At 36.4% G+C, this 12,966-nt stretch overlaps 1 protein-coding gene across 1 annotated transcript; it reads left to right on the top strand.

Annotated features, from left to right (window-relative positions):
* Positions 1–11,440: 11,440 nt before the first annotated feature.
* LOC147511690 (uncharacterized) lies at positions 11,441–12,034 on the top strand. The gene has a single exon (XM_086598542.1). The coding sequence runs from the start codon at positions 11,441–11,443 to the stop codon at positions 12,032–12,034; it is 594 nt and encodes a 197-aa protein (XP_086454668.1).
* Positions 12,035–12,966: the final 932 nt, after the last annotated feature.

Here is a 12,966-nt window from a genome sequence, read left to right as displayed (position 1 = left end):
CCATCAATAAAGACATTCAATTTCCATTCTCATATGTTTGGTTGTCCTTTATTACATTACTCTATTATTCTGTACTCATCCTTTCAACAATATTGTCATTCATTAGCATTAATTCCAAAGAGGTCATCCATATTATGTCTTCTTCAGTCCAAGTATGTCGCATTCATGCTTGCTTGAAGGAAATCCGAGTCAATAAGATGGTTATTCTTGCTCGGTACGGTTATTGGAATACTCTCAAATTTTAATATCCGTGTGAATTCCAATACTAAGGCAACGACGTTGTGTTTGGTCCAAGTGCAAGAATGACAACCTTGCACCTGCGGAAAATTCTAGACCTTGCCTAACGTTCGGTACAAATATTTTGACACCTGAATAGTTAGGTTCATTGAGGACGATCATGGCTCCTTTGCCTTTCAATCACATTTTCTCCAATGGATTTTATATTGGAGGCGTCTGCATTCCCCTCGTTATATCGCTATCATATTTTTCTATCCATACTACGTATCAGCATACAACACGTACATCATGCAAGATCAAAAGGGATATGATATATTATTATCAAGTTATTGCCGACAATGCATGTTCATTCAAGGTTGGTAGTATTTTTACTATATTTATTTCAAAATCAACTGTCTATTAAGTTCCCTCTAGAAAAGGCACACCTTTCGGAACAACTTTAACAATATCCATATACATTAGATATAATTTATTATAGGTATTCTTTCTCTCTTCATTCTCTTCCAGAACATCTGCCTTTTGCATAATTGCTTGCATCCTCTCCATCTCCTTATTTCCTATCTCTAGGAAAGCTTGTGTTAACAATATCTTATTTTCCCCATTCTCTTTCTCAGCAGCACTTAATTCTTTTTCTAATCCCAACACTTTTGCAGTCATCTTTTCGTTTTCTTCTTCTTGCGTTTTCACCCGAGCTTTCAAATCTTCTAATTCTTCGGTCCTTACAGTGGCGTTCCACTCCTGTTCTTCCATCTCATTTAATTCTTCCATTATTCTCACTACCTGAAACATTAACATAACCTTAAAACGCATGTTACAGTTAAATAAATAAACAAATAGAACAAATAATTTACCTCGTTTCTTTTCTCTCGTTGCATGCTAGTTGTTACTTGGATTAAATTGTTGGATTCACCTTGCGTTTTGTGATTTTCCTTCAGTGCTAAAATGCCAACTCCAACCTGTATAGTATTGTCTTTCTTCTCTAAATTTTTAGCCACAGTTTTCTCCTTTTCTTTTATGCTCTCTTCTCTCTCATAATCATCTTCTAAAAATTTATAGGTTTCACCGTCGTCCTTTAGCGGTAACTCATAATCTTTTCTTCTTAACGTTCTCCTCTTTTTTGAAGTATTCACCCGTTCCTCTATATCACTATTACTATCTTCATCTTCTACGATTATTCGCTTATTCCTAATAATATTGTTTTGGTCTTTGATCTTATTTTGTCTAATTAATTGTATACTCATAACTTCAAATTCTTTAGTTTGCTTTTTCTCCACACCTTTTTTATTATTTTTCCTTCCTACAACTTTACAACTCTTATCTTCATCCTCTCCTTCAATACTTCCTTCTTCTTCTCCCTCATCACTTTCTTCTTCACTCTATTGCCCTTCACTCTCATCCTCTTTTTCCACCTCTTCCTCCACCTCACATAGGAAGTCCACAATTTCATCCGGGAAACTTAGGTCAAATACTTCAGATGGTATTTTCCCATGGAAGTAAAATTTTAAGTTATCTTGTGTTTTGCTATTCATGTCTACCATATCAATGGGTGGATTTTCCTCTACAAATACCGCCAACAACAGAAACACAATTAGTAATAAAGTTATTGCAAAATCTTCCTTTCCTAACACAAACATAGTATCACCTATACGTAAACACAATACAGTTACTTACCAATAAAATTGTTTGAACGTCCCTTCCTGTCGTGTTCCACTTCCCTCGTATGCGATACGGATGATCTTCCCAATACTTGTAGCTATCCGGAAGACCACTAAACCTCTCCCTTCTATTTTTAAAGTGCACGCCAAGCATTATGAAATTGTCTTTCGAAGTGACATGAGGCCTTGCAATTGCGTAAAACTCTTGACACCCACATCTTCATTTGTATCGTAATTGTAATCTTCGCATCCTTGAGACTATTAACCAAAATGGAACTGACATCTGTGCAGGTGTAACATACCACCATTCTAAGATCCTTGCAACAGTATTATCCAAGGGAAATTTCAAACCATATGATAATTGGTGCCATGTTGCTACTACTTCATCTTCTTTGGCTTTTGTAAAACACTTTTCACACTGTCCATATTGAATTCTTGTAATGCAAACCATTTCTTCATCTCCGTTATTGAAGTCTTCCTTGGTTGACCTCGTATGTATAGAGTACCTTTTGTTTTGGTCCATCTTCGTTGAAGTTGAATTCTCACCATTATCGTATCAAATTCTCGCTTCTAATTTGTTATATCAAATTACTTAATCTCGCTTTCCTGTTATTTTTTCTTTCCTTCAATATGTTTTATCCATGTGTGTCCTACCTCGTTATTTATAATGATGAACTCTTTTGTTTGAGTTGAATTAGGACTGTAAGTCTGTTTCCCTCTAGCAATAGGACTCTACTCTCCATTGGAACAAGCTCATAAACTTTATTTTATTTGTTTCCTTATACTACTATGTTTGCTCTTCACCTTTTTCAAAAAGCGAAATTGCAAGACTGTTTCGTTAAGGTCCTAAGCCTACCGGCTTCACGAAAACAGAGAATGAACCTATACTATACTGTTTTCAAACAGCGTGTTTTTATTTTCTTTTCTTTTTTTTATAATAAAAAAAGGTAGAGAGAGGTGAGCAAGAGAATGCTGTAAAGGATAAAGGAGCGGTTCATATATATATGCGGGTCTACTGAGTTTTGTCTCTTCCTAAAACCAGAAAAAACAAAAATAGATCAAGGCTGGCCCTCCTATTCACCAAAGCTTTTATGCATTCACATTGCCAATCTTTTATTCATATCTATATATGATGACCAGCTCAATAAGCAAGTCCCAAAACAAATATTATATTACCCAAAGCTTTTAGCCGGTCGTATCAATACCAATTCCAATTCCTTTTTTATTTTATTAGTTTAATTTATCACTCCAGCCTTTTTAGTAGTCCTATTGTTATTCTATTTTTGGGCAAACTACTTACGTCCCATTCAACCGGCCAAATTCAATATGTTTAAAGCCAACCTCACACAATCTCTTAAGTTAAGACTTCCGCCCTTCCGCCAATTATTTCCACCACTAATTTCTATCCTTCCGTCAATAATTTTCGTCAATAATTTTTGCCAATTATTTCCGCTACTAATTTCCGCCACTAATTTCCGTCTTTTCGCCAATTACTTCCGCCAATAATTTCCGCTAATTATTTCCGCCAATAACTTCTGCCAATAATTTCCGCCAATAACTTCCACCAATAAATTTTCGCCAATTACTTCCGCCAATAATTTCCGCTAATTATTTCCGTCTTTTGTCGCCAATAATTTTTGTCTCCTGTCATCGCCTACTATCGCTTTTGACAATGAGACTACATACGCTAATACTTGGTAACATTTATTCTATTTTATTTTATTCTTTTAATCGTTATTCTTCCATTTTTTTTTTCTATATTAACTTCTTTGCCACATGGGATTTGCCTATCCACCAAAGAGAGGGCGATGTATAGACCCCCACTTTGTGGCTCATTAAGCCCACGGATCCAGCCCAGTTCAATTAAGCCCAAGGGCTTAATCCTAGCTACACCTAATAACTGGTCTATTTATGAATATGTCCAGGTTTATTATTCTAAAATATAAGGATAGATGTTCAAAGAGATAAGAATTCTTTTGACAAACAAACACAGTCCTATTAGGACTCAACCTCTACCAATTCATAAAAAAACATTCTCTCTCACAATAAGGAACTACGTTGAAACTTGATCCCTAGAGAATAGATCTTGGGTACGTTGGCAGTCATTATTTGGTTTAGTTTCATCTCTCCCAACATCAAATTCCTTTGTTTCTTAGTGCGTTCTTTACCATTGCTCTCGTTATGTTGAAGCAGGTTACTGCCGAAACAATCGTTACTAAAAATAATTTAAGTAACGGATATATCTGTTAGTAATTTTTGCCTAAGTGACAGTAACACTCCAGAGCTAACGAATATAAGCGTTAATAAAAATATTAGTAACGAATATGGCTGTTGGTAAATGCCTTTTCTGGTGTATATATAACTAACCACTGGACAGGAAAGTGAGGCGGTTAAGAGTCACAGCAGGTGGGATGTCCGCGGGTAGAAAGTTTCCATAAACATACAAAGGATAATAATGTCATGTCTTGTCCGATGAAGTAATACGAAAGACAAAAGATTGTTTTTTAGGACGAACACAAAAAGAGTGATATCCCACGCTGCCATCCTTGGTGCTCTTTTTTATGTAATAATAATGAGCAATTATGTCGCGGCAGGATATCTTGGGCTCCCCAGTTTTGTTATAATGGTTCGCGGCATACATAATCCTCAAGAAGTTATCGATGTATTGATAGGGAGAGATATTGAAGTGATTGCACACTTCGACATCCAAAAGCGACAAAAAGAACCACAGACCATATATGATTTGACCAATGGTGGCTACAAGACACCCCGCCCGACCAGGAACCAAATGTAGGAAGTGAGTTACCTCGGGCACGTGTTCTAAGAGGATGTCATCAGGAATCCCATAGGCATCCCTAATTGCTTCTAAGTTAGGTCTACATAATCGTGACGGGGGTGGCAGCAGGCTAGTGGACCGCCTAGATGTGGAGGGGGCCATAATGATGTCAACCGGAGGAGGGGACGCCACCATGTTGGATCTTGAGGAAGAAGAATCACCGGAGTGGGATTTAGACATGGTGACGAAGGTGAGTCAGTGAGTTAGAGAGTAGGGAAGTGCAAGGGACAAAAGCGATAAAAAATTGAGAGTGAGAGAGAGAAAACAGGCCAAAGGAAACAAATAAAATAGAGAAACCAACATGAACAGAGCCCGATCGAGACTAAACAAGCCGGAACAAGTACAACGAGGAAGAAGGCCAGTAATGAAGAAACACCCCCAATTGAGAGGGAAATGGGTTGCAAGCAGAAGGGAGGGTAGTAAAAAGGGGAGTAAGAAATGGGAGTGAGGGGCTAGAGACGAGAGGGTGAATAAGGAAAATAAGGGAGAGAAAGAATAGAGTGGGATTTGAAGGGGAGGAGGGGCAAAAAGGTAAAAAAGAGGGGTTGAAATTGAGGGGCCACTAAATGGGCCAGGGGGAGCTTAACGCGTGGAAGCACGAGAATCGAAGGGGCGCTGGCAAGGACACATGTGATGGACATGTGTAACTGTATACGTGTACTGGTGGCACGTGCAAACAAGGGAATAGGACACGAGAAAAGGAGTGGGCTTCTCGACCCCCGATCACTATTATGTTTTCGCGGACTCGAAAGGGGGCATTTGTATTTGTAGTGGATCAATCCCTGGAGCAAAGGATCAATGTGGGGATGGCCCCGAAGCCAAACAACTAAGAGAGTCGAGAGGCAGGGATCAAGGTCGCAGATCACTGAATCACTTGGCGGAAAACACACGTAGAAAGTCAGAGACCGTGAGATGAGAAGGCAGGTGTACGACTAAGATGAAAGGAGACAGGGTTATAAAGAGAAAAGAAGAGAAGAGAAAAGAGAGGAGAGAAATTCACTAGGAGAGAGAAAAAGACCTAGGGTTGAAGAGAGAAGAGTAAGAAAAATAAAGATACAACATATTTTATCTTGCAATCTAGTCTTTACAATTTACTAGCCATTTGGCCCGGCCTATGGCCGGACTTGCTACATAGATAGCTAATGACTCAAAAGCCTAAAGTCCACTTGAAAAAATAATATATGTATATTGATAGCTAATGATTTATTGCATACTTTGTTTGAAGAGTTTATGTTTTTCTATTTTTTTTAAGAGATGAAAACAATATATGCACTAAGTAGCAGTCAAAGGCATAACATATATCAATTTATTAACTGTGCCTATATTGCTAGCAGCATAGCTATCAAGGATCGGGAACAAATGCAACAAAATATAAGTTACTTAGTCAAGCGGTTTGATCTACAAATCGTGTAAAGCATAATAAATGTTTATATGTATTTGTGGATCATAGAAAGAGTTTTTAGTTTTATTAAATTGTGTGCAAATTTAAAGAATTTAAATAGAATCTTAAGTTAGTTTGGCCTTCTCAAAATACATACATAGTTCGAATGAACAACTAAGGCAGCATCACAACAAAGAAAAGATGGATTTTAAGGAAACTACATTCTTAGAAAGTCAGAATATATACTATATGGAGCTTGGATCTTTAAGTAGCTAAGCTTACAGATGGATGCCATTAAGCTTAGAAGATGGTGGCCGAAGGAGAAACCAAACTAACAAAATTTAAAGTCAGAATATATACTATATGGAGCTTGGATCTTTAAGTAGCTAGGCTTACAGATAGATGCCATTAAACTTAAGAGAAGGTGGGCAAAGGAGAAACCAAACTAACAAAATTTTCTATGAATGACTTTATTTACCACCTATTCAACCAAATCCCTCCATTCAAACTCAGTGACTATATATATATAAGCATAAAGGCAGCATAACTCAATTTGAAAATCACTACAAAAAAAGAATTAAGAAATATTGGGAAACATATATTTTTTTATATAATTCCATACAATGCAGATCAAAGTTAAAATTTTCTGGTTCACCATGATAAATCATTTCAATGCATGATCAGGGAAATACAAACTTTTGTTCTTACCATATTAAACGTTTGTTAGAATACATTCTATTAGAGATAACCCGTTGACTACAACTCCTCATCGAGCTTCGTATTGTGACTCTATGCTTTCTACAAAACGTGAGTAGACACTGAAACATGATAAAGTCAAGTAATGTTGAGATATGTAGAAAGAGGGAAATTCCTTTTTGCCTTTACAAATTTCTAATTTTCATGAATAAAGTCTGTATATGTCAAAACCCTACATTTCTAGACATTACACCCACCCTCTGAAAGGAATTTTTCCTTTGTAGATCACTTAGGTATTCAATAATCACAGAGTCATTCCTGATGTAGAAGTCCATTAATGAATCCTAAAAACCCGACAAAGTTCAGTGGTGTGAAGTAATACCTTGCATAAATATTTACTGGATACCAATAATATAAAGATATCTTCAATTATAACCAAATTATTTGCTTAAAACATGAACATCTTTCCAAACTAAACCCAACGTATATAGAATATTGTCTCCTCAAAAGCTTAATTATTAACTAACACCTTAGGGGACTGAATACTGAGATTTCAAATGACACCTAACTGTAAATCCTCAACACGAACTCCATGGTAGTTATCTAAATCCAACTATTTCCAATAGCAGCACATTTATTCCAGTGCGCATAACTAAATTATTTGTCTTATATCCAATTTGGAATGAAACAAATGTACTATCAAAGAAATGCACTTTGCCTAATGACGCTTCATAGAACTGCATTGTTCTTCATACCTCTTTAAATTATATGCATTGCAGGTATATTTTAACAAGTCATCCCTATTAGAAGTAAAACCATTTTCTTGCATATATGTAGTTGAAACTTTATATTGGGGAGTGAAATTGAGCCAATTACCAATCATGCATTCTCATTCCCTGTCATGTTTATTCCCAAACCACTTTCTCCAATTAGCTGAAGCTTCTTCTTTTGTCCGGAGAGACCAAATATGTTTCTTCATTTTCCTCAAGCAGATTGAAGAATCTCCTGTGGTGTGTTACACTATGCAAGAAGCAGTCTATTCTTAATCATACCAAAGTAATTCTTAATCAATGATCTTGGTGTATATATTTCTTGAGATTGAAGGTCTAAACTTTTCCTTAGCAAATAATTTTCTTCTACTAATGGTAAAAAGATGGAAGCAAGACACGATAGAAAAACTAACTAAAGATTTAAGGAAACAAATATATCATAGTAGATATTGAATTAATGACATATATGAAATTCAAAAGAAATTGGAAATTAAAAGCGTTAGATATGATAGAAATTCAAAAGAAATTGGAAATTAAAAACAATCAAAAAGAGAAGTCATGCCTGATTTGTAAGTAGAAGCTATGAATGGTGAAAGAGATTCTGAAAGTTTTTCTTATATCTTCTCATACAATTTTGATGATGAGTATAACACCCCGTGTTTTATTCTTTTATTTTCCTAATAATAATAATAATAATAATAATAATAATAATAATAATAGGTTAAACTGAATATAGATAACTATCAGATACGGATAAAAGCCCGTAGGTAAATGGATAAGTGTTGTCCTTGTTTTTCGGGAGTTTTCTCACGTAGAGTTTTTGGAAAAAAAAAAACAATGGGTTTTAGGAAAAAAAAATGGGAGTTTTATCAAGGAAGGAAAAGAAGGTTTTTCCCCGGTAGGCGGTTGATAATCGGAGAGCACTACAGTGAGTAGAGTTTATCTCTCACCACTACTAAAACTATGATTTTCGCCCCGCTTTAATATTTACGTATTTTACTTGTCGAAAGTGTTTCCGGCCGTTTTTATAATTTTAGTTAAATCGATATGTTTAGATTTGATTTGAACTGTTGAATCTCTGAAATCGGTATTGGAACTATTGGAACTCGAAGTCGCCAATGGCGACGCGAGTCCAAAGAAAAGAAGAAATCGGCCCGAGCTTTGTTATTTGAACTTTTAGGATTATATTTACTCGTGATCCCGGGGTGTCGATCCATCCGATAAACTGTTGGGAGCTTCGACAGAAGGTCAATGGTGGCAAAAAAACCCCCAATTCATTTTGTTTTTGTTGTTGTTTTGCTTTGGTGGATTGTCGGGAGTTTAGAGATGGGTGGTCGAACTGTCGGGGTATATGGGAATGATGTGGGTGTAAAATCGGTTGTGGAGGAGCTGTTCTAGCTCTGAAGGTGCGTTAATGGCGGCCAGAGAATCGCCCAGACATGAATGAAATCCTATTACATTTGTTTGAACTATTTTGGTTGTGGGTTGGGAGTTTGATGAGTAGTTATTGGTTGTGTGTGTGTGTGCTGTCGAGTGGAGCTTGGAGAAGCCATTAATGGAGGCCGAAATTTCTTCCAGATCTAGTTTTGGTGATGTTTAGATTGAATGATTTGGGCTTTTTGTTTTCATTAATGTTGTTGGGTTTCTTATGGGGAGTAAAATCGGTTTGATGGGTTGACGAGTGGTGGCCGGAATTCAAGCTTCTGGTGGTCAGTGGGGGAAGAAGATGACACTGTTTGGTCAATTGGGACTTGGGCCGAAAAGTTTGTTCTGTTGGGCCTTGGACCTTAGTTTGGTTCTTTAGGCCTTAGGGTGTTTTGTTTGGGGCTCTTTTAGTTTAAGTTGTTTTGGGCCAGATTAAGTAGAGTGTTGGGCCAGTTTCTAATTTTCTTTGGTTTGGGCCTGGGCTTGTGCTTGGGCTGAACTTAGTGGCGGGGCTTAAGTGTTTTGAATTTTGACATTTCAGTTTGGGCTAAAGTTATGTTAGATTGGGCCTGTGAAAGACTAAACCCTTTGGGCCTTAGTCTTTGGGGTTTTGACTGGAGTTGACTATTGACTGTTGACCAGAGTTGACTTTGACCAGTTGACCCATTTTGACTTTCAACTCGGATTATGATTCGGTCTATTAGGATAGGTCTAGGGCTATTAGCATGCTTGGCTTTAGGCTAAGACCTTTATATATACGTGGGTATGTGTATTAAATACTATGTGATATTTCAATTTTATACACAACGTTATGACACTTATACATCCATAAAATTAATAACGCGTAAATAAAAAATACATGAATCAAGGTACTCCTACGTTATCTGAAATAATATATGCAATAAGGTTCAATAATGCGTAAACAAATTTACCACCTCTTTTAGAACTCTCCACGCCTAAAGTTTTGGATTTAGTTTTATCACTGTTGATGTCATATGTTAGGTGGGCATTTATTGACTGTGTCATAAATGGCCCGTTAGCGTTATATAGGGGTATTCATTGAATGTGTCATGAATGACCAGATTGTTTGGACTGCCCTAGAGAGGAACTAAGGTATTCGCCTTGTGGGTTAGTGGTATTAATTTGATTATGCGAGTGTGTTTGGGCTTACTTTTGAATACATATAAGATATCTACATATGTTATATAAAAGTTCTAACTTTCTTTTGCAGGAGGGTAGGACTTAATAATATTTTGTGCAGAGACGCAGTCCTACTCTTATACCGCAGTGGATATCGGTAAGTTTTAATTCAATGATTTAGATATTAAAAACGAGTTATTAGAATGAGTTAATATAATGGAAATTTTTCTTGGGAAGAAACTATGCCAGATGAAATGACGGAACTACCTGTCTTCCAAGCTGAGAATGATTAAGTTATGGGAAAATATAACGTGATTGTTTGGATAATTAAAGTATGATAATATTTATATGTGGTTAGTCTACTCATACCAGCAAATTCCATTTTGCTGACCCATGTTTGTTTTGTTTTGGCAACGTGGGTGTGTTCTTGGGAACATAGGTGGAAGGCAATGGAACCGCGGCGTTTGATTTGGATTTGATCCGAGCAACCGGGAGTTTATTTTATTAGGTCCGATCTTTTGGAAGTATGTAATAACGTAGTTTTCTTTTCATATGACATGAAAATACGATGTGAAAGACCTGTTATTCTTAGAGTGGTTTGATGTTTTATTGGGACGGAAGATAGATTTTTTATAAAGTAATAAAGAGAATTTTGGAGATTGAATTTGTGGTTAAGATTGTTTATGATGTGGGTTTTTGGTTTTGACATGTGTTGTATCCACCCCGTCATAGCCTGGGTTTTTAGACAATTGAACCAAATGATGTTTGAGATATTTATATTTCAAATATTCATTTTTTTTAATTGTTTAGAAATTCGGGCTGTGACATTTTTGATATCGGAGCTTAGGTTAGCCTAGATTTGGAAGGTCTAGGTGATCCTCGGAATGTGGTGGTTGGGTGTGTTTGAGTTTAAGATGTTTAGAGTACTAATAGAAGTTCGTTTTGTTTTAAGGTGATGGCTGGAGATGACACTGACATGACTGGTACTGGAAGTAATACTATATCTGCTGATTTGGGAGCAATATTAACTCAGTTGGTGCAAACTATTCAGAGGGGTCAACATGCTAATCTAGGGGATCCTTTTGCTAGGAGAAACAAGGATTTTGCAACTTTAGGAGGCCAGAAGTTCAAGGGAGAGAAAGGGGCCATTGATGCTGAGAAATGGGTTACTATGTGTGAGTCCGTGTTTGCTAAGATGCAACTCACTGAGGTGCAGAAGCAAGAATTGGCTTCTCACCAGTTGGAGGGGTCAGCTTAATTTTGGTGGAGGTCTATCAATGATAATGTGGATGTGGAAACTATGACTTGGGAGGATTTCCAGGTAAGATTTGAGGGAAGGTTTGTTCCTAATGCTGTTAAGGAGCAATTAACTGAGGAATTCTTTCATCTGACCCAAGGAGGGAAAACTGTTACGGAGTACGTGACTAAGTTCAATGAACTATCGAGGTATGCTCCTTATCTAGTGGATACCCAACTAAAGAAGAACCAGAAGTTCATTCGGGGACTAGAGCCATATCTATCGAGTTATTTGATACCCTTTAATTCAGAAACTTTCGATCGCGTGTTATATTTGGCATTAAGATATGAACAATTGGATAATAAACCCAGAGATGAGAAGATTAAAGAGAATTCCCCAAAACAAGCCAGCCTACACCTTATTTCTAGTCAACCACGTCAAGGGCAGAGAAAAAGTCAGCATCACCCATATAATAGGCAAACCAATAAGTATGTGAATAAGGACGCGAGTGCTTTGCTAAAGAGATTTGATGGTAATTGTTTGAACTGCGGGGAGGTTGGACATACTATTCGAAGATGTTCTAAACCCAATGAACTAGTAGGCAAGTGTTATAAATGTGGACAGCTGGGACACTATGCTAAGAACTGCACTGGTTAATGTTAGGTATGTTTGAATTTGTTGTTTGCTAGTTTCCTTTATTGGTACTTAGCATGTAAGAATTTATCGTATGATTATGAAAATAAAATGTTGGTTGTTTTAACGGTTAGCTCTTATGAAATTTATAATTGAAATTGTTCAGCATGTTATAGTGTTGTTTTCCTAACGGAGTTTTCTATTTTAAGTAAGTATTGGCTAAAGAAGAAATTGTTATTTTAAAATTTCATATTTGAGTAATTTGGAATGTACCCAAGGAATAAGGAAAACCCTTTTGATAAAGGTTGGAGTTGAAAGTTTTTATATATTGTCCAAGTTATGTATATCGTTGGTGTGTGATCCAATATACATAACATCTCTCTGTATGCATTGTTGGAGTTTGATCTAGTGTATACATGTACACCGTTGGAGTGTGATCCAGTGTGCATACCACACATTGTTGGTGTTTGATCTTATGTGATGGTAGAGAGTTAGTATGCATCGTTGGTGTGTGAACCAGTGTATACTTGCATATCGTTGGTGTGTGAGCCAGTGTGCATGCATCACATTGTAGGTGTTTGATCCTATGTGATAGTGGACATAGTATAAGTTGTTGATGATATGAATCTATTGAACTGTGAAAGAATGATTTTAATTAAGTGTTAGCAATTGAAGAAAACTAATTATGTTTATTCCTTTTAAGGTGTGTATACTTGCGTATACACGTATGTCTCATTTTTATTGGTTGATGTACTATTTGTTTGGTTAATCTACACTCTACCTTGAATCTCGGGATGAGATCCTTTTAAGGTATGTATATTATAACACCCCGTGTTTTATTCTTTTATTTTCCTAATAATAATAATAATAATAATAATAATAATAATAATAATAATAATAATAATAGGTTAAACTGAATATAGATAACTATCAGATACGGATAAAAGCCCGTAGGT

This window comes from Coptis chinensis, chromosome 3, assembly GCF_015680905.1.
Source record: "Coptis chinensis isolate HL-2020 chromosome 3, ASM1568090v1, whole genome shotgun sequence".
Taxonomy (NCBI): domain Eukaryota; kingdom Viridiplantae; phylum Streptophyta; class Magnoliopsida; order Ranunculales; family Ranunculaceae; genus Coptis; species Coptis chinensis.
Note: the sequence above shows the minus strand (reverse complement) of the source record. Positions and strands in the feature narration are given on the sequence as shown.